Here is a 21,823-nt window from a genome sequence, read left to right as displayed (position 1 = left end):
CAGAAGGGGGGGAGAAAGCAGATGGAGGGGGGAAATCACCGCTCTTCCTGTTCTGAAGATGTCCAGTAGCGTAGCTCCTTTTGAAGATGGTTGGCTTCAACCTTTGCCAAGGATTTGGGTTTCCCACGCACCGAGAGTTGGGTGATCGTCGCAAATCGTCGCGTGGCGCTTGCAACCCCCCCTCCCCCTCCGAACTCTGACCGCCCACGGGGCAAGGGCGAGCTTCAAAGAGCTCTTGTCACATTTTCATGTGTCAAGGAAGCTCTTCACACACCAAAAGCTATGTGTTCCCCAGGTGCGGTTACCTCGCACTAGCAAAAGTAGTTTGACGACACCCAGGAAGGGAAGAACACATACCCAAAACCTTGGAACGTTGATGGAATACTGCACTAGCAGACGAGAGTAAAGCAGAGAAACAGAGTGCCGGTCGTTCCTACTGTAGAAGCTTACACTGCAACTCTAATGAAATGGCACCATGCTAACATTCCGTACTACCCTTCGTGCCTTCTTTGCTTTGCTAGCCTGCTGCCTTGCCCCCGCGGGAGAAGCAGTCAAGCAGTGAGCTTGACGACACGAGTGCATAAGCTTAGCAGAAGTGGCAGAATCATTGAACCCCCCAATCGATCGATCAACGACGGCAGGAGGAGGGGGACTTGGTGACTGATTGGCCCCGCGATTCGAGAACCTGTCGATCTCTCGTCTTGCGTGTCTCTTCTTGTCCCCTGGCGACCTTGTTCATATGTATGCACTCTGCATGCCACCTTGCTGACCACTTGGATTCGAGCGAGAGCAATGGAGGGGGATGGGGGCGGGAGACGAATTTCCAACGCTACGCGCCGCTACCGCGTGAAGAAAAGTCAACGTTTGGAGATGGGACAGTTTTGCGGCGTCGCAATCATTCCGTTCCTCCTCCCCCTCGCTCGTCCCAGAATGCGGGGTATTTCTTTCGAATAACCCGACCGACCTTCCGACAGGAATCTGACAGGGGATGGAAGCAGATCAGGGATTCGACGCGGGGGTTTTCTGCCTGTCTACTGCGTCTTCGAATCTCTAATGGCCCTTTGCGAGCCTGCAGGCTCGTTGATTAAACCTGTCAGAGGAAGCCACTTGGAAAGAAGGGGATACTGGAAAAAAGGGGGCCACGACAACTCACGCGCATGCGGCCTGAGTTGAGGAGAACTACTCCGTTAAACACCTCACATTTGACATCCCACGCTTTCGTGGCCGGGGTTCTTACCTTACCATGACCACGGACACGCCAGGGAAGCCCGACACAAGTGCGTCTATCGTGCTGTCGTCAACACCCTAAGCACATGCAGTGACGAAATCTCCCGCGCCGCCGCCGTGCTAGCCATGACCAGAGTTTGGGGTTCACCGTTCAGGAAAGCTCACCTACAAGTGTAGACTTGTAGTTCTAACCAGCTTAATGAAGCCCTGATGATGAATGGCATCGGCATGACGATTGCCCACTTACAAGTCCTCCGAAGGTTGTTCCCCCCACCTCGGAGGATGGAGGAGAGAGGGGCAGCAAGCAAACAAGGCCGTTCCCAGCCAAGCACGAAATGAGAGGAGGTGCCGTAAATGCCATGTAATCACCGCTCCTCCTCGTCCTTCATTAGTGTACTCTGTGTTCGCAATCCTTACTAGCGATAAATCTTGCTTTTCTGCTCGCGCTTGTCGAGCGCCCGCTGGCATACTCTCCCCACATTGAAAGAGCCCACCTTAAAGCTGGGCGAGCGTAGATGAAAGCGTGGGGAGCACCGAGAGGAGGGCGGGAAAAACTTGGGGGGTTGATCAACATCACGGCCGGCTCGGCATTGGGGAAAGATTCAAGAACAGAGCTGGGAGACAGAGAGAATCTCCAGAGTCCGCGAGTCCGCTCGGCCCAAAAGACCAAGACGGCATCCCGGGAGGTCCGCTGGAAAATCGAAACTTATTCGTTCTCGACATCTCTCGATAACGAATGAACGCCTCTCTTCATGTTATAGTCGGGTTCCAATGCCAAGAAGTCGATGCCTCACTTTGCTGTATGAAAATGAAATGCTCTTCTCTTCTTTGCTGCTTTGTGAGAGGGAGTCGGGGCCCCGTTGTATGAAGTCTTGTCGCGCGAGGACCAAAGAGGTCAACTCGGAGACCGTTGGATCTCTTGGCAGTGGTGTCCGAGTGCCAGATCTCTTCCTTCGCCCTCTTACCTCCTCAAGATCCTCTCTCACCCAAATATCTCTATGCTGCCTCCCGAAGTCTCAAACACATGCAGACATGCTAAGAGGCCGTAATCGGTCTAGGGCGGAAACGAGGGTCGCGCGGACGGGCCATTCTCGCGATGCCCGCGCAGGTCTGGGGCATCCACTCAAGAGGCCGCATCCGCAAGTTTCCGCATTGGACACTTTCACCTTCACTTCCTCTTCGCCGGGCCACCTCTTTGCTGTGCACCTTGCGATGCCAAGGAGTCGCAGCACGAAGAATCAACAGTCGCAGAGTATTGGCTGCCGTCATGCTGCATGCCAATACTCCAAGGCTGAGTAGTTGAGCTTGAGCTTGAGCTTGAGTCTGAGCTTGCATCATTGAACAAAAGATGGAACGCATGACCACGGGATATCTCTCGCATTGAGATCCTGCATGCCAGCGGCTCACCGGCAAGGTACAGCTGCATTTCGACGTAAACAGCTGCAGGCAGGGAGAAGCTCAGCGGACGCTCGGCTTATGATATAATCAATGTCACAAGTTTCCCTGGGCGGTTGATGGCGGCGCCTCCAGTGACCCGAGACTTGGCAACCAGCGATGCGCCGGGCGAGTCAGGAAGAGGGATGGTCCGGGATAGTGGCTGTCGAATCGAAGCTTGTTTTCTGATGATGGGCGGTGGGCTTACAGGAGTAGCCACTCTCGTGGAAGTGAAGGAGTCTCTTCTCCTCTTCTCAAGATTGGTCGACCTTCCTCAAGAGAAAACGACACAAGCTAAAAGACAAGGATTTGCATGTGGAAGCACAGCCCGCCGACTGTCAGACGAAGCAGCTAGCAGCGCCTTGCATGTCCACCATCAAACGATGAAAGGAAAACCAACTTGCACCGCCATTGCCCAGTGCGAGAAAACCGGAAAAGGACGAATGTAAACCAAAAGAGCGCTATTAAAAGCGTGGATGGAGATTTGTTCTGTTTCGAAGGTTTGGGAAAGATGAAGCGACCAACTATAGCAATGGCTCCAGTTTCTTGGTGTTGATGGGCGCGGCTGGCACCAAGGGTTCACTCTAAATGGTGCGCAACGACAACAACGGGCGCCGCCGCCGTATTTTTGGTCTCTCGTCTCCATGGCTGGTAAATGCCATTGGCAGCGCGTATTGGCTGCATGGAGATCTAAAGGGCTGAGCTGCCTGAGCTACATTGCCATCGGAGACGGCTCTAACGGTCCTGTCCCCAGCACCAAGGCCCCATTCCGTCTGATGTTTGCGGCGGGTTGCCTGTACGTGACATGGAGCGAACGAGGAAGCAAATAGTGCAAGTGCGTTCTTTTGGTGTTCCTTTGGAGGGATATCCCTCTGTACATTGAAAGTGCTCAAGAGGAGGCAGGAAAACGCAGTGTAAGCGAAGAGGGTGCAGGTTACAACTTGCGGGTAGCGGGTGTACCTGAAGGTCAAAGACGAGGATGGCTAGTCTTTGCAGTCGGACTGAGCGCTGGGGAAAGGAGGAAAATGTCTCATTTTGATGGACTGCTTCTACGCAAAACCAATGAGTGGCTCCTGCGGGCATACGGGGGGAAAAAGAGAAGGGACGTCGAGTCAAGGCACTGCGTTTGGGGTTGCATGTTGTTGATGGTATTCTTCCTCGGTAAGAACGGGGCAATAATATTATTGACACAACGGCATTCCGTGAATAGAACAGAACGGAGCCAAGCGAGAGACTTGATGGAAACAAACGACAGACGAGTTTGTTTGGGGCGCTTTTGGGGGGCCTGGAGACTGGAGTCACTTGACTGGCCACAGGGCAGGGTAGGTCAGGGCATAATGAATGAAGGCTGGGCAGAGAATGTGTCAAGGTGAAAGTATGAGCTGGAGATTGACGAGTTGGAGCGTGGGATTCTCGACACAGGAATGGAATGAGACTCGTGGAAAATGGGCCAAGGAAAATCGACGGCTGCCTCACGAGGACACCGACAAGACAAGACAGCTGCTGCTGCATCTGCAACACAGGCGGCTCTATTCGTATGGGTGTCAAGGAAAAGCCCGAGGGGGTGTGGTGTGGGGGTTGACTACTTGGTCTATAGGGGTAAGTTTAATCCCCTAGCTTGGTACCGATCCACAGATAAGGGTTAACGTACTAGTTAGATCGTTAGTGCTAAATAGCTAATATAATTAATAATTATTAAATCTTAATTAATTTCTATAGCTAAATTAGTATTTAATATATATTCTATTAGTATTAATTACTATTTAGTAATGCGTAGGTATTATATTTAATAATAAGTATAAAAAGTTCTTTAAAAAGGTATTTTAAACTTCTTTAACTTATTATTATAATACGTTATATAAGGGGTTTTTTTATATACTTATAAGCTCCTATATATAATTTTTTATTTAATTTTAATACGTCTTGATAAAGTTAAGGTTAAGTAAAAAAGGTAGTTAGAATATTAAGTAAATATTACGGTTATTAAGCTCTTATTAAGTTAATTTTATATTATATACTAAGGCGCCGTTTTATATTAAAATAAAGTTATTATTATATATTTATTAATAGAGGTAAATCTAATTATTAATAATTAATATAGTATATTTTTAATAAGTATTAGTATATATATTACCCTAATCCTTTTTTTAAAAGATACTTAGTTTTTTTTAATACCTAGAGAAATATTTTTAAAATATTTAACCCTGCTTATATTAATACTTCTTAATAATATATATTAAGTCCTATTTCTTATTATAGTAGTAAGTAATATAGAGCTTATAATAATAACTATTCGTAACCTATATCTCGTTTATTTATAAAACCTTTTATTAGTTTTTAATAGTTTAGTAAAGGTGCTCTTAGGCCTAGGTAAAACGTTTAATTTAGTTAGTTTTAAATATAGGGGGCTTATAATAAGTAATATAATAATAAAACCCGAGCTAATATAAGGCTATTTATATTATATAAGTACTAAATTAAGAAGAAAAGAGTATAATTAAAAATAATAAAAAAGAGGCTTAGTAGCTGTTTTTAAAAGAAGTAATATACTTAACGAGGGCCTCTTTTTATTATAAAGTTATAATTTATGAGCGGCTAGAACGTAGTATAATTATTATTAATAAGGCCCTTATAACTATATAAACTTAGTTTTTTATAAATTTAGTTAATTTAATTATTTAAGTTTATATAAATTTTATATTAGTATATAGTATACGAATCTATTAGTAGTTAGCCTTAGTAAAGTACTTTATTATATTACTTATTAACTATACTATATTCGTAATAATTTATTAAAAGTGAGGTAGGTAGGTAGGTAAGTGGTATGTAGGAAGAAGAATTCGTAATTAGTAAAAAAGTTAGGCTAGGCTAATTAGTAGGCCTGTACTAAAATAGTGGCTTCTGATTGGTCGAATTGCCCATAGAAGGCAGGCACGGGCTATCCCCACCGGTACCTAACAAGGGGGTTAAACTTTGGCCTGATACCGTAGTAGTTGGGAGAGAAAGACGCTGAGACTCTCGCTGGAGAGACTGAAGACTGACATTCGAAAAGCTGCTCTGCTCTGAGTGGACGGATCACGGATGATGACCGTGACTGTGCGGAGTGGTGAGTCGGTGATTTGACGGTGTACCGTAGTAGACGTTTGGGGCCCGGAAAGAAACTTGAGAAGATGACTGGAGAGAAAGAGTTAGCTCCCGAGACTTGGACCCAGGTGAACCAGCGGTGACCTGCGTGTCATACGAACAAGATATGGCAGACGCAAGTCACTTTTTGATGAAATGAGACAAGGCCAGCGAGGGTGGGTAGGATGATGGTTGGTCAGACGGTAGTGTGTTCTGTACTTTGCAGAGGGCAGCGGCCAGCGGGGCTTGAGCAAGTAGGGAATTGCAGATGCGAGATTTCGAGATGGCGCGCGGGATCCGTTTCTTCCTTTCCCTTCCTCTTCCTCTTCGGCCCTAGCAGGGGAGGCCGGCGTGGCTGCTAGCTTAGTTCCATCCCCTTCCTTGGCCCTTGCCGATGCCAGCTTTGATTCTTACGGAGTAGACTATTTCGCAAGTGCTCCTCTATGCGTATTTGCCTTGAAAAAGCGGTTAGCAGAGTGATTTGAGCAAAGTGTGGATGTTTTGACGAGACAGATGCAGCCACTGGGAGGGCCAGCAATGGTCACCCGCCATCGGTGGAGAGACTCGAGAGAGCACTGGCCAGCGGGCGAGAGCCGACGAGGACCACAGCCATGCCATTTTCGACGTGATTGTCGATTGAAGGTCGATGGGAGGACAGGGGCAGGGTGCTCGGCGTGGGTTGAGAAGCCAGGACTCAGGGAGTTCCGTCGGGGCTGGGGGGATGTTGAATGAGGTACGTATTCGTGCAACGGAGTATCCATAACTGCGAATCGGTACGTTCACGTACGTACCATGCATGGGTGGACGGATGGGGGCAATCGGGTGTTTGACGGTTATTCGTCGCAGAATTTCTGACCAATAAGATGATGGGAGGGTGCAGTCTGACAGTGTGGAATTCCTTTCGTCTGAGGTCTCCGGGCCCCACTCGGCTAGCTCCGTTTTCGGCGCGAAGCTTGAACTTGCTTGGCGCGGTACCCGAGGCAAGGCGAGAAAAGTGCCGCAGATTCCCGCAACGCCGGCGCAGGTTGAGAAAGTCGTTTCCACTCCGAATCACCGCTTTGGAGAGGTTCAAGACTATAGATACTGTTGCTGGACACTGTGTGGCGCCCGCTACTCCGATCCGTCATTCCATCTCCCGCTGGTATTGATGATGATGCTGGCCCTTTCTTTCATTCCGACGGTCCAGTGGATATGAGAAAATGGAGAGGCCCCTGCGAGCCCTGAACGACAGGCCTGTCCCCGGACTAGCGGTGTTCTTTTTTGGGGGTCCACATCGCCCATTGACAAGTTGAACTTGACACTGAGTTTCCTTTTTTCCCCAATCCGTGCCACCCCCGGGCCCCCGGAGACATACGGGATCAAAGAAAATAAATAAAAATTCTCGAAGAAGGGCGGAATCTCCACGGAAAACACCTAGGCGAAGGAAATTTTTCAAGGGAAGACCGGACCGAGCGCCATTGACAAATTTCTAGGCTGCGGAATAAAAATTTTAGAGAGACCAGAGACCAAGAAAAAAAAAAAGAGTTGGGACCATTGAGCATTCATTCATACCCGGGGGCGTTGACCAGAGAATGCAATGGGGCCGCACCAAACCATGTCTGGACTCTGGAGGTTGGACACTTGGGGGGAAAAAACAATTGTCAAAATTACCAAAATACCCAACACGAAGCTCACTCTTTTTGGAGTGTGTACGGAGCATACCGTACTACTACGTATGTAGGTATTTCAAACGTGAAAAACGTGGGCTGCGAGATTTGTGCCGAGGGAATTAAAAAGACGCATCGCAATAAAACCCTATTACCATATGCACTGGCTACCTTGGAGTTGAACTTGCATCTGTAGTGAATTTGTTGTCTTCATCAGGTTCATCAGGAACTATCAGCTGCCAATTGCTGCCTTTTTGCCAAGGAATAGCAAAAAAGGCAGAAAGAGTGAATCAGCACCGCACTTGCAGTCTTGCAGTCCGCGAGCCTGCAGCACTGCAGCAGCGCCTCACTCTTTCTTGGCTCCTGCCTGTCCGCCAAGATCTTCAAACACCTTACTTTGATCTCGCCAAGTCCAACATCCCAAATCTTATCATCCCCTTTTTTTTGGTGGTTTTCCCTTTTTGCGCTTCATCCGCTGCTTGGGTTTTCTTTTTGCTTGCCGCTGCCACTGCCTCACATACACACCATCTGGCATCCACCCCGCGTCTTGTCCTCCCTGCCTACGGATAATACCCTTTTCGCAGGAAGCTACCCGTCGTCTTCCCTGTCCACGGAGTATTCCCATTGCAGATTGCAGAAACAACACGCACACCATACACCACATACGCACACAAAGACCCCGAAAAACCACCTTAGACCACACACGCCAATTGCACCTTATTCTGCAACCTGCGGCCTGCCATTGTTTCTCTCAGTCTCTTGGCCATCCATCACCCCGGCCCTTTCGCCCACCTGACCCCGAAAACCACCACACACACAACCATCTCTCCCTCTCTCCTCCAATCCAAAGCAGCCAGGACGACGCGGCCAGAGTACGGATACGCATTGACGAGCAATTCTACCACAAACGACTACCAAGAGAATCACCGCGACCAAACGCCCGCGAGTCTCTCCTGGCCAGACGGATATCCATAATCCCACGCACCCAGTCAACAACCCACCCACTCTTACCGCATACTGAGCTGCACGCTGCGTACTGCGCGCGCCCACTTACGGATATCCTCTTCTCCTCTTCGCCCTGTCTCCCTTTCTCTAGGAGGGTCCCTCAATCATCCATCAGTCCATCAATCAATCAGCCACCTCGCGCCCACTTCTTCCCCTCTCAGTCAGACGCTTCTCCCGACCTCCTGCTTCCACGAAAAGCTCCCGCTGTCCGATACCTCCTCGTCGCGCGCTGAGCTGACTGGAGCTGTAATACCGCAACTCTTCTTTCGGGTCTTCTAGCAAACGAGAAGCATCCACACCACACCACACAGGCACACACACCAGCACCACGGACAAAATACCTACCCTACCACCTACATACACACCTCTCAGGGCCCGCAACACATTCCGCGCTCCACACCCACACCCGTCTACACCTCCCGCGGCAACGGCAGCACCAACAAGGCGGTAAAGGGATTTGCCTGCCCTTGACCAAAGAAAACTGGCCAACTGACCTCCCCTAGTCACGGTCTCTACCCGTCGCCACCTATTTGGTCGCCTTTCCTCCCAGGTCTTCCCAGAATCCGTCCCAGCAGCAACAAGTCAGGTCTCCCCCAGCTCAATACTCGACCACGTATCCACACTGGGTACCCGTACCTTTCTACCGTACTGCCCGCCGTACGGAGCAGACGCACACATCGGCAAAGGAGACAAGAGCGCTCGAGCCCTCAGCCTCTGAAAATCCTGAATTTCATCCCACCTTGGTCCTCCAACTGCCAAGAATACTCCCGGAACCTGTTAAAGTTCCTCGCTGTCCGACCATCTATCCCAGCGCCCTCTCGCCCGTTATCCTTCCTCTCTCTCTCCCTTCCCTCACATCACTCACACGTACGGTACGGATACTCTACGAGTCTACCATCCTTTCCGTCTGTTTTCGCCATTTCCCTGCGCCACGCTAGGCCCGACGTCATCTGCTCGCCCAGCACACACCAATCCTTGTGCCCACGCCCACCCGTCCACGGCCACACTCACGCTCGCCCTTCTCATCTGGGATCTGCGCGCACGCCGATTTAGTTATTCTCGTACCCCCAGGGACCCTGAATCATCGCACTACCGCGCCTCACATTGAGGCAACGCCCGGTCATCCTATAATCTCCCTCATCTGCCCCGGCAACTACCACTACTACACACATCAACTGTTTTCCTCGAGATGTCAGTTCTGTTCTTATAGCACAACGGTCCCTAGGGACACGACTTGATCTGCAGCACCTGTCTTTCGAGACGATCTTCAGCTGCACGTCCTCTTGAGGGCACCCCCTCTCATCAACCTATCCATACAACAAAACAACACCAACTACCACCACTACTCGGAGAAGCTTCTCGCAAGCAATCTCGCCATTACTACTACAGCTGTTACTACTGCCAACAGCTCTTACGAAGTCGATCTTCGACCGGTTGCGCCTGCTAGAAGCATCGTTGAACGACTTGGCCTGGAATTATCAACCATTCGCCACAACTCGAGCCGAGAGCCCGAAATCACCCCCTGCACCCAACCTCGACCAACATCACACCTCTCCACCATGACGCACCGAACAACACAACACGACGCTGCGACGTCAAACGTCCTGGCCTGGTCAACACATTGCGCAAATATGCCCTCCATGGTAGAAGACGAGTCCGCCGACGTCGATGAGCCACCGGAAACGCAACTCCCCATTTCTCCCATCACCAGCATGTTCAAGCGGAACCCTATCAGACGCACTACCCTCGACCACAACGCCTCTCTCTTGACCAAGGCGCTCCACAGCCCTTCCGAAGATGAGGACCCCGAGGCCCGCCCGGGTATGTCCTTCTTTGCTCGTCGTCGCTCCATGGCCAGCAACATCAGCTTGGCCTCCACTGCCGACTTGACGAGCGATACTGGCTTGACCAGCCCGTCCCGCGCCAACACCCCTAGTCCGCCTCTTCCCGAGATGCGTCTTCTGAACATCCACGACGAGCCTGCCAAGGAGGCGCCAAAGAAGCGTTGCATCCAGTTCGCCTGCGCGGCGAAGCCCAGCAAGCCCATTGAGCCTATCCGCAGCCAGCCCATGGTCAAGGCACCTTCTGCCCAGGAGCCTCAGCGAAGATCTTGCATCAAGTTCGCCTGCCCCGTCCCTCAGCGTCCTGCTTCCACGCAAAACACGCCTCCCCAGCGATTGGAGATGGCAGCCGCCAGACTTGAAGCACCTGCGCCGGCGACAGGTCGCAAGACCCGTTCGAGGTCTCCCAGACCCACCCTCGCTCCTCCCCAGGTTGACGTCTCTGTCAAGTCTCCTACCACCAAGAAGTACATCACCGCCAACCCCTCCGACTTGAACAATGAGTCGTCTCAATTCCACGAGTTTGCCAGCGACATTCCCCGCGAGGACGACTGGATCCGTCAGGCCTTTTCATCCCAGGGACGTCGCATTACCATTGACGACACTCTGAAGAAGGAGAACGCCATTCGTAAGCTTGCTACTGAGGCGGAAGAGGAGGCCGAGCAGGAGGAGGAGGACTTGGCTACCGCCATTGACGATGATGAGGACCTAGACAACCTTGAAGACGCCGACGACGATGAAGATGACTGCGAGGACGACGAGGAGGAGGATGAAGATGATGAGGACGAAGATGAGGACGACGCTTCTGATGAGGATGACAATTCCGATGGCTACAAGACGGACGAGGAAACCGGATTCGCCGATTCCGAGGAGGAAGAGGAAGACGATGATCTCCGCTTGTGGACTCCCGGCCGCTCAACCATTCAGAACATCGACAGCACTCCCATTGCCCGCAGACCCTCCCTGCCTGAGCAGCTTTCAGATTCGTCCATTGCTTCTCACAGCAGCCTCCGCGCCCGACGTGGCCGGGCTCAGCGCATCAAGATCCGCCCTGGCACACCTGAGCTTCCCGACAGCACTGACTTCGTCTGCGGTACTCTCGATGAGGACCGTCCCATGGAAGATGCTTACATGTCTTGCTTGGCCGCTCGCAGACGCGAGAAGCTGCAGTTGATTCCCCAGGACATCGACCCCAGCTTTCCTGCTTCGGACCCAGAGGACGAGGGTGAGGAAGAAATCTACAACCCCGTCCACCACAGCAGTGATGACGAGATGTTCTTCCACGGCAAGATGGAGGATCTGCACCACAAGAACGACCGAAGCCGTCGCCAGAAGAAGGCGGAGCACACTCCTCCCAAGCGCTTCCACTCCCCCCCGCCCGTCAAGCGTCGTGCCTCTCCTGCTCCCAAGAACCGTGGCCGCTCCCCTCGCCGCCTCTTTGACGGTCCTTCCCCCCGTCGCCTGAGATCCCCGGCTCCGCAGATGCTGAAGTCTCCTCCCGCCTCTCCTCGCAATGGACACGGCGCTATTACTTTCAAGACCTTGGCATCTCGCCCTGGTCTCACCGTTACCAAGTCTCTTCCTCGTCCTCCTTCCATGTTCCCCCACATGGCCAAGGGACGTCGCTCCAAGGCTCCTGCCAATGATCTGCATATCCGCGGCGCCATCGACATCGTTAAGGGCTTGGAGCGCAAGCGACAGCGTCGTAAGGAAAAGTTTTACCAAAAGTACTGCAACCGCGCTCGTAAGGGACAAGTCCCCGAGCGCAAGCCTCAGCGCGGCCTCGGCTGTGAGCGCATGAGGGAATTGGGCTTGCTCATGGCCGGCAAGATCGACCAGGGCAACTACGTCCTCTCTGTTTAGAGAGGTGCCTACAATTACATTGGGCGGAGTTTTTGATTTGCATTTACAGCGAGACCACAAGAATTGTTTCGCACGGCGTTTAGCATCGGATGGTGCATTGCATGGTGGACTTCATGACATATATGAGACTATTTTCCACGTCCTTTACTTTCTTGGATTGTACATATCACATTTTTATACCGGGGCGTCCTCGATGGACGAGGGCTCTGTGCCTACATGGACTTTCGCTTCATTTTCTTTTCTTCCTCATTTTGGGAGTCCAGCGGCATCTGGACTTGGAGCACGAATACCCCCTGGAATAGCGTGTATGAAGGCTTGTATGGTTGTCGAGCAAACACATAGCATTAGGTAGCCTGATCAACAACTGCATTCCTGCGAGATATCGCAGACCTCCAATACTCTGTTCCTCTGCCATGTGACCTTTTAACTTATCGAGGATATGCAGTGAAATAGTATGTAACCCAGGGAAAGCGTTGTGGGCTCAGTCAGAAGGCGTAATTCATCATGTTAAGCACTCGCAAAGGTGTTCTTTCTCATTTAACCTGACTACCTACGTGTTTGTTCACACCAAAGGCCCCAGGACTCAAGCGTCTAGGGCAATATGGGCCTGACTTTATTCACCTGACACTGCTGTTCGGGCTTTCATTCTGGTGAAGTAGTGAAGCCTTTCCTAAAAGAGATGGCAAAGAGTTTCGTTTCGCCCTGACGCACTCCCAGACTCTTTTTTTTTTTGTTGCATTTTGCGTCTTTCCGTTGTTCTTTGCAGGTTCCCAGTTCCCAGACCGCAGTTGACAGCACTCGGTGCATCTGTGGAGCATCTCCGATACGTGGCAGCCCGAGATTTAAGGCACACCCACCTCAACACACTGCAATTCGCAACAGCAAATGCGCCAGCCAGAACAGCCAGCACGTACCACCTCTCACTCACTTGCTGTCTTGCTGTCTTCCCGACTCTCCGACTCAGCTCCCATCTCTCCTGGTAGCCCACCAAGCCTACTGTGTAAGGTGGCCCCCAGCTCAGCCAGTCCCGTCCCGCCCAGTCCAGACCTTGGTACCTCGCCATTCGTACACGCCCGCCGCCGCCTTGTCTCCTGGGAGCAAAAGCCCGAACATCGAAACCTCCCCGACCTCAACCTACCGACTCCACCGTCATCCACGAACCACCCTCACAATACAGACAATAATCTCGCTCCTTCGTCGTCAAGATGTGGATTATTAACTGGTGTATGTATCTTGCCTTTTCCCTCATCTCCTGCCTCTGCTTGATGCCCCTCCACCACCTGGGATTGATCTTCTGCGCGCCGCCTTCGCCGTAGCTTGTGTGGCCCATCATCCATCCCTGGTTGGACCATGACAGACTGACTGGTATTCTCTCTCTTCTCTAGTCTACGACGTCCTCTCAAGCCTCGGCTTGCTCAACAAGCATGCCAAGCTTCTTTTCCTTGGCCTCGACAATGCCGGAAAGACCACCCTCCTGCACATGCTGAAGGTATGATCGCCCCAACACCCGCCAGCTTTACCCGTATCGACAGATACCACGAGCCTACTGGAGGTCGGATGCGCCGATATGGGATCGTCTTGGGCTACAATATGGATGGTATGAACGACTGCTAACAAGGTGATCAGAACGACCGTGTCGCTATCCTCCAGCCTACTCTTCACCCCAGTGAGTATATCTCTTCCGCGGCAAAAAGAGCCCAGTGACATGGGGGGTCTCTGCTCTGCGCACGTGTCCAGAAAGCTAACCGGCCTCTAGCTTCCGAGGAGCTCGCCATCGGCAACGTGCGCTTCACCACCTTCGATCTCGGCGGTCACCAGCAGGCCCGCCGCCTGTGGAAGGACTACTTCCCCGAAGTCAACGGCATCGTCTTCCTCGTCGACGCCAAGGACCACGAGCGATTCCCCGAGGCCAAGGCCGAGCTCGACGCCCTCTTGTCCATGGAGGAGCTGGCCAAGGTGCCTTTTGTCATCCTCGGCAACAAGATTGACCACCCCGACGCCATCTCGGAGGAGGAGCTCCGTCACCAGCTCGGCATGTATCAGACCACCGGCAAGGGCAAGGTGCCTCTGGAGGGAATCCGACCTATCGAGGTCTTCATGTGCTCCGTTGTCCTCAGACAAGGTGCGTTTCTTTGCTTTCCCCGGAAACATGGCAGATAAGGGTGCAGAGCAGTTTGGCTAACTTTGAGAACAGGATACGGTGACGGTATCCGGTGGCTCTCGCAGTACGTCTAAACACCGAACCGACAGCTCTGGAAGGAGCTTGCGGGAGGTGTCTACTGCGGGAGCGGAGCAAGTACATGGACGATATGGCAAGAATGGCAATAGGGAACGTCTACGCGGGAACGAAATCATGGGTGCCACGTCTACGAAAGCTCCGGTCAAGTGCTTCGAGGGGGGGTGTTCAACAGAACAAGGGCTCCCCCCTTCTTTGGCGTCTTGCGAAATCTGATATCCTAGGGGGAACAAACGGTTTAGAAAGAGCTGCGTAATGGGCTGACACTGCTGCTATCGGGCATGTTTGCATCGGTCCACACACATGGAGGAAGAGAAAAAGTCCTCGGTCTGGCGGTCCAGATGGCTCTGCTCGGTCAGTCAGTACTGTTGGTCGAGGCATCCAGCTTTAAGGCCAGAGACGAGGCAATTGTGTACGCTTGTTAGGCTAGAATTCTTCATTGGGGCCCAGGGATTCGGAATCTGGTTTATTTTGCGTCTTTCAAATCGTTAGCCTGCTCTGCGTAGATTTACTGCTGCATCAACAACATTGACATCAAGATGATTGGATCATGGAGGAGTATGGCACTGCAAAGGCATCAAATGGTTGTGCTGAGCGTATCAAGGGATTGTCCTAGGACGCTGTTTGTAGTGATGATGTGGTGGCGGTGACCAAGGCCACCGTGTCCACGTCGTCAAGGTTCCGTTCCGTTAGGGGCGGCGGGAAACGGCGGGATGCTTGATGGTAGACATATGATACCTTACGTCAGGCCGGCGGAGAAGAGAGTTGTGGCGATGCTCTTTTTAGCATCTTCACAAGCCACAAGTAGTTTGTATTCCCCGAGACCAGCAGCCGCGCCGATTGCGCAGTTCCAAGATTTTTGATATCCCTAGGTATCCATTTGTTGTGTATTACAGACGCTGACGTCTAGATGATTCAGTATCTTTGGGCCCTGGTGTAGAGTACTCCGTACATTAGGTAAGTCAACACATGTCATATTATGTCAGATGCTTCTCATCGCAAAGCCACTGCTGCGTTCCCTCTCAGCCTTGCCAGCCATGCAGGGACAAAGACATAGGTATGCCGTTTTGGTCGAGGGGCCACCGGCGAGGTGAGGTGACATTCTTCCCGAGGGGATTCCGGAGAGGCGGAGACGGTGAGACGGGCGGTCCGGGTGGGAACTTGAGGGGCTCGTTGGCGGGCGGCCTTGTGGGATTTTGTCTCAAGGTGCCAAGGCGATCTTGACTTACATCTATGATACCACCTTTTTTTGGAGAGAATAACTCGATGCTTATACTTTTCGTCTACCTACATCATGGTTGTAGTATCGGCAGGCAGACAGACAACCAGATGTTGGTTTTAGTCGAACAGGTGGTGGTGGTGGGAACTAAGGTGGCCTTGCTTGCACCGCATCCCGCCAGAGTGGGTGAGTGCCTTATTTCAGGTACAACATCCACTGAAGAAAGTGAAGAAAAGTGACCAGGAGGGGGGCCTGAGGGGGCCTGAGGGAGTGGAAGTTGTTGCCCCCTGCCACATCTCACGGTTCAGTAGCCGACGTGGGTTGGGTGGTATTAGTGAGCGGCCAACAGTCCCCAGTGCTCCCTGACTTACCTCAAGGTAGGTACCTCGTACTTCGTACATACGCAGTACACAGCAAAGGTGCCAGGCGCCCCGAGGTCCCCAACGAAATCCAATTCGAGCTTACTGCCGACGTCATCCGACCCGTGGCATCACGGGCGCGCATTCCCTAGGAAGGTCTGCGCATCTCGAGAGCAACCTGGAAATTGGGTGCCAGAAAGTGGTAGTCTCCCCCGGCCGAGAGCGACAGACCAGACCACCACCCCGAGGCATCTCTACTTCCCTCCCCAACAAATGCACCGAAATCACCCGTCCATCTGCAGATTACCTTAGCCACGTCCTACCTTATCCGACGCTTACATTCTCACGCAACGCTTCACCCAACCACAGCACGCTACACGTACTACGCCGCATTCACATACTACCTCGAGGTACCTCGCCTTACACACCTGCCGCCACTGGAGCTTCCTCTTCATTTCGGAGACCAAATTCATCCCTTCCTCCAGGCTCATCAGCATTCAGCATCGTGTCTCTCCCACGCATCGTTCCCCTGAGTAGCTTCACACGTTGACTGCCTTACAACTACTCCTCTCCCTCCTGGTGTGTCGCCATATCATGCGCCTGGACCCGTCAGACGACGCAGCCCGCAGACATGGCTGAGCACCACCAACCCAGAGTTTCGTTTGGCTCCTCGCCGAGCGGCGGCGGCAGCAACACAGACATTTACGGCTTCCCGCCCGAAAACTTCAGCACCGACGGCCTCCCCGAGTTCGACACCAAATTCCTCAGCGACGCCGACCTCGCCGCCTTCATACAGGCCCTCCAGGCCCCCGACCCCTTGCAGTCACCCGACGAAACCACGTCTCTCCGGTCTCCCGGCCTCAGGAGTCAGAGCTCGCTCGACGTCACGAAGCGGGGGTCTGTGTACGAAGATGACAGGGAGGATCCGTCGGCCGTCGCGGCGGCGGCGGCGGCTGCTGCCGGCGACGTTACGGCCCCGGGTCCGGGGATGTTGAATCACACTTATACCAATGGCGGCGGCGGCGGCGTTTACAACAACGGCTCGGCGACGCAGTCCAACATGTTCATCACGGCGCAGAACGACTGGGCGCCCGTCAACCAAAAGGTATCAAAGAGGGGGTCTCGCCGGAGGAGGAACCGGGCCAAGGGGGCCGCGGAGGCGCTCCTGGGCACCAGGACGAAAGACGAGACGCGGGAGGGTATTTTCTATGCGCTCCTCAAGTGGCCGATGCTCTTCTTCGTCGGCGCCTGGCTCGCGGGCCTCGCGCTCACGTACCTGTACACGCGGCTGTACATCTGGGTGTACGAACACTTTGTGACCTGGCGCGGCACGCGGGAGAGGCTGAGGCGGAGCATGCGCCGGACGAATAACTACCGCGACTGGGTCGTCGCGGCCAAGGAGCTGGACAGCTACCTCGACCGGCAGCGGTGGAAGGAGGAGAACGACTTCGCGTACTACGACTCCAAGACGGTCAAGAGGGTGTGGGACCAGATGCGCAAGTGTAGGCAAAAGGCTGAGGCGGCGGAGAATGGGGAGACGGATGATGAGGAAGCGCAGGCGGATCCTAAGGCGTCGGGGAAGCCTGCTGTCGAGGAGCTTCATGCGCTGCTGTCGGCGTGTGTGAAGAGTAACTTTGTGGGCGTTGAGAATCCCAGGCTGTATAGCCAGACGTATTATGGCACCAAGAACCTGGTGCAGAACTTTATCGACGAAGGTATGTATCTGCCCATGGTGTTTTCAAGATGCTGGCTGGGTGACTGACTGACTGCGTCCAGTCGAGAGGAGCATCAAGTTCATTCTGAGCACGAAGCAACTGTCCATGGAGGAGAAGCGTTCCATCTTCAAGGGCATGCACGCAAACTACGGACGGACGGCCCTCTGCCTCTCGGGCGGCGCGTCCTTTGCCTACTACCACTTTGGCGTCATCAAGGCCCTCCTCGAAGCGGACCTGCTCCCGGACGTCATCACCGGCACCAGCGGCGGCGCCCTGGTCGCGGCCCTCGTGGCCACCCGGACGGACGACGAGCTGAGGCAGCTCCTCGTACCCGCACTCGCGCACCGCATCACCGCCTGCCGCGAGACGTTCTGGACCTGGATCCCGCGGTGGTGGAGGACGGGCGCCCGCTTCGACTCGGTCGACTGGGCCAAGCAGTGCAGCTGGTGGACGAGGGGGTCCATGACCTTCCGGGAGGCGTACGAGCGCACCGGCCGCATCCTCAACGTCTCGTGCGTGCCCGCCGACCCGCACTCGCCCACCATCCTCTGCAACTACCTCACCAGTCCGGACTGCGTCATCTGGTCCGCCGTACTGGCGTCCGCCGCCGTCCCGGGCATTCTGAATCCTGTCGTGCTGATGATGAAGCAGCGCGACGGCACGCTGGTGCCCTATTCGTTCGGGCACAAGTGGAAGGACGGCAGTTTGCGGACCGATATCCCCATTAAAGCCCTCAACCTGCACTTCAACGTCAACTTTACGATTGTCAGCCAGGTCAACCCGCACATCAACCTCTTCTTCTTCTCCTCGCGCGGCTCCGTGGGCCACCCCGTCACGCACCGCAAGGGCAAAGGCTGGCGCGGCGGGTACGTCATGTCGGCGGTGGAGCACTACCTCAAGCTCGACATGACGAAATGGCTCAAGTTCATCCGCCACGCCGAGCTGCTGCCCCGACCTTTGGGTCAGGACTGGTCGCAGCTGTTTTTGCAGACGTTTAGCGGCACAATCACCATCTGGCCCAAGACTGTGCCTTCTGATTTCGTGCATATTCTTTCGGATCCGGACCCGCCGCGGTTGGCGCGCATGATTCACGAGGGTCAGCAGCGGGGGTATCCCATTCTGAAGTTTGTCGGGAATAGACTCAAGATTGAGAGGCTGATTGAGCAAGGGCGTAGGGAGACGAGGCCTTGGATCCGGAGGGGTAGTATTGAGACGATTCTCAGCGAGGATGATTTGCGGAGTCTGCTTATTTCGGGGAATACGGATCTCGAGGATGAGACTACCGACGCTGAGGGGGAGACGTTGCTGGAGAATGAGGATGATAATGAGCAGGCTATTATTGATGATGAGGATGGGGACGGGGAGTATGAGGAGGAGCAGGAGGAATATGAGGAGTATGAGGATGAGGAGGGCGAGGGCGAGAGTGTGGAGTATAGGGGGGAGGGAAAGATGAATTAGGGGATTGGGGGGTGGGGGGGGGGGGGGGGGGGGGGGGGGGGAGGAGGGGGGGGGGGGGGGGGGGGGGGGGGGGGGGGGGGGTGGGGGGGGGGGGGGGGGGGTGGGTGGGGGGGGGGGGGGGGGGAGGGGGGGTGGGGGGGGGGGGGGGGGGGGGGGGGGGGGGGGGTGTTCTGGTGAACTAGACTGGAACAGCATCGACTAGAGAGGGAGCAAGGCATGGGTAAGAGTGAGAATCTGGTGATGTTTACATATTCGTTAAAAGAGAGGCTCTTTCCCTATCAAAAGACCTCGAGGGGGGGGGGGGGGAGTGTTAGAAAGTGTAGCATAGCTTGGGCGTTGATGGTAGATCCTGATCCTAACGGAAATCACATCCTCTTTTTGGTTCTCATAGAGATCGCTTACAACCTTGAATTTGCTGATGACCGTGAGATAGACCATCATCATAGCTCTACTATCACTTAGAGGCACTTAGAGGCACTTAAAGGAGGGCATCATCTTGCGGGCTACAACTACAGCCCTTCAGGTTGCCCGCCCGCGAGACATCATCATAAGTTTAAACGTAAAATTTCATTTTTTTTCAACAAGATGCTGCCTGCACGCCGTATCTCATCTACATGTCATGCCGAACGTCTAGATTCCCAAACACCCGTGATGGCCCGGTGGAAGGCCAATCGAGCAAGGAGAGAAATGCAAGTACTTTCGGTCTATAGGGTATCAAGACGTGCTCCCCCACCCACCTGAATCTAACTACCCTACCCGTATCCATGTTAACTTAGCTGTTTAGAAGCCTCTTGTGATGGAGATGTTGCCATCTAACCCGTCTTATCTTTCGTACGAGTTGTATGTGTTTAATCTGGAGATGCCCGCCCACGATCCGGCATGGTTTCCAACAGTGTGTCTTTTGGAACCGAGGCTCCTGACCTTTTCGAAGCCTCGGGCGTTTACAGGGCCGAGATGGTATCCGTGGCGTCGGTTCCGGTCGTCTTCGCAGAAGGGACGTCGTGGGTGACCTTCATGGGCCTGCCCTGGGCCTTTTCGGTCAGGCTGACGAGCTCCTCCAACATCAGGTCTCGGGTCTTGCGGGTGAGCTCGTCGACGTCGGCAGCGGTCAGGCCAGTAGTGGGGATAGGGTCCAAGACTGCGCGAGTTGACGTTAGCATGTATTCGGCGCTGGGGAGGGGCACACATGGGCAGCCGAGTACTTACCCTTGACGGGGATCTTTCCAGAGTTGAAGATGAGACCCTTGAGGTAAAGGACGTGGCTGTAGTTGGCGACAACGCAGGGCACAATGGGCACACCGGCCTGAACGGCCAGGTGGAAGGCGCCCTTTTTGAAGGGCAGCAGTACAGGGTCTTTAGCGTAGCTACGGGTGCCCTCGGGGAACATGTACACGCTCTGATTCCTCTTGCGAATCTGCTCAGCCGCGCCGGCCATGGCATCTTTGGCATCCTTTGTGTTCTTGCGATCGATGAAGATGGAGCCGCTCAAGGTCATGAACCAGCCGAGGATGGGCGTCTTCTTGAGCGAGGCTTTGGCAGTGACGCTGCAGTACTTGGGGAACATAGTGCCTAGCATCAAGACGTCGAGTTCGGTCTGGTGGTTGCCAACAAAGACGGCAGGGCGAGTGTTGTCGAGAATGTGGTTGGGATCGATAACCTCAAAGGTAACGCCCGTGGTGACGGCCATGATGTAGTACAAGAACCGGCCGGTCATCCATTGCGCAATGCCCTGCTCGCCGATGAGCTTCAGGAAGATGGAGGCAAAGACACCCCAGCCGGCCGCTACGGCGAGCGAGATGTAGGAAGCGAGGACACGAGCGCCAAAGGCGGCCTTGGGGACGACGTAGGACAGCATGTAGAGGGCGACGACGAGGGCGGCATAACCCTTGAAGAAGGAGTATATGTAGCCCAGGAAAGCCGACATGGCTGCTGGCGGTGGTGGGTGCGCGTGGCTGATTAGGAACGGCGGCAGATGGGCGTGAAAGGAGACAGGCGCGCGGAAGCTCGAGAGAGAGATTGAGGAAATCGGACTGGGCGTGCGTTAAGCTTCTTTGGGGGCGCGCCTCGAAAACGGCGGGTTGTGTTGAGGAGGGACCTTTTTTTGGAGGCGGGGTTGAGGCCGTGGAACGGAGGATCGTCGCAAGGGCGCGGTAAAGCGATGGGATGTTTCTGTCTCGGAGGGAACGATGACAGGCGGCAAGTTTGACGCTGGGAAGAGAGATGGAGAGAGAAGAAAGGAGACGGCAAGGCTACAGCTTCCGCAGACACATGTTCCAATGGGAAGGATAGGAGCACAAGGTGTCGGTATGGGTGTGTGTCTCAGAGAGAAGGATGGAGGGGAGGGAGTTGAACGGAGAAAGAGACTCGACTCGCAATGACGATGTAAGGGAAATCGGAATTGGTGGGTGCGGACCAGCAAGAGGAACCAAAAGCCAAGTCAAAAGTTAGCATGCGACAGGTCACAGAATTGCAAGAAGTGGAAACGGGAAGCGCCAAGTGGCGGGAGGGAAGGTCTCCGTATGGTACAGGCAAGGACGGATCGGTAAATTGTACGGATATTGGTGGCATTGGACGGTGCTGCGTTGCACACCGCACTTCAAGCTCGCTGGATTGGCGGGGGAGAGAGAGAGATGGTGACTGTGGTCATGGGTCGTGACTGGGGTCATCAGCATGGCTACTCCCACAAAATACTCTACA

At 53.6% G+C, this 21,823-nt stretch overlaps 4 protein-coding genes across 4 annotated transcripts; 3 read left to right on the top strand and 1 right to left on the bottom strand.

The window, feature by feature from the left end:
* Nucleotides 1–1,243: 1,243 nt before the first annotated feature.
* Nucleotides 1,244–12,139, top strand: CTAM01_09221 (uncharacterized protein; the record flags this gene model as incomplete). Its single annotated transcript, XM_060525240.1, has 2 exons — nucleotides 1,244–1,277; nucleotides 9,681–12,139. 2 exons carry the CDS (start codon nucleotides 1,244–1,246, stop codon nucleotides 12,137–12,139), a joined length of 2,493 nt encoding a protein of 830 aa, XP_060380184.1.
* A 1,205-nt stretch (nucleotides 12,140–13,344) lies between these two features.
* On the top strand, nucleotides 13,345–14,374 carry CTAM01_09220 (ADP-ribosylation factor family protein; the record flags this gene model as incomplete). Its single annotated transcript, XM_060525239.1, has 5 exons — nucleotides 13,345–13,363; nucleotides 13,525–13,628; nucleotides 13,766–13,805; nucleotides 13,896–14,261; nucleotides 14,334–14,374. The coding sequence occupies 5 exons, from the start codon at nucleotides 13,345–13,347 to the stop codon at nucleotides 14,372–14,374; spliced, it is 570 nt and encodes a 189-aa protein (XP_060380183.1).
* A 2,210-nt stretch (nucleotides 14,375–16,584) lies between these two features.
* CTAM01_09219 (patatin-like phospholipase) lies at nucleotides 16,585–19,126 on the top strand (the record flags this gene model as incomplete). Its single annotated transcript, XM_060525238.1, has 2 exons — nucleotides 16,585–17,668; nucleotides 17,730–19,126. 2 exons carry the CDS (start codon nucleotides 16,585–16,587, stop codon nucleotides 19,124–19,126), a joined length of 2,481 nt encoding a protein of 826 aa, XP_060380182.1.
* Nucleotides 19,127–20,067: 941 nt separating this feature from the next.
* Nucleotides 20,068–21,155, bottom strand: CTAM01_09218 (acyltransferase; the record flags this gene model as incomplete). The annotated part of the gene is made up of 2 exons (XM_060525237.1): nucleotides 20,068–20,264; nucleotides 20,333–21,155. Coding segments are annotated over 2 exons (1,020 nt in total), but the record flags the coding sequence as incomplete, so codon positions are not given.
* Between the last annotated feature and the right edge of the window lie 668 nt (nucleotides 21,156–21,823).

This window comes from Colletotrichum tamarilloi (assembly GCF_030869305.1).
Source record: "Colletotrichum tamarilloi strain Tom-12 chromosome Unknown Scaffold_35.1, whole genome shotgun sequence".
Lineage (NCBI taxonomy): Eukaryota > Fungi > Ascomycota > Sordariomycetes > Glomerellales > Glomerellaceae > Colletotrichum > Colletotrichum tamarilloi.
This window is presented reverse-complemented; position numbering and strand designations above follow the sequence as displayed.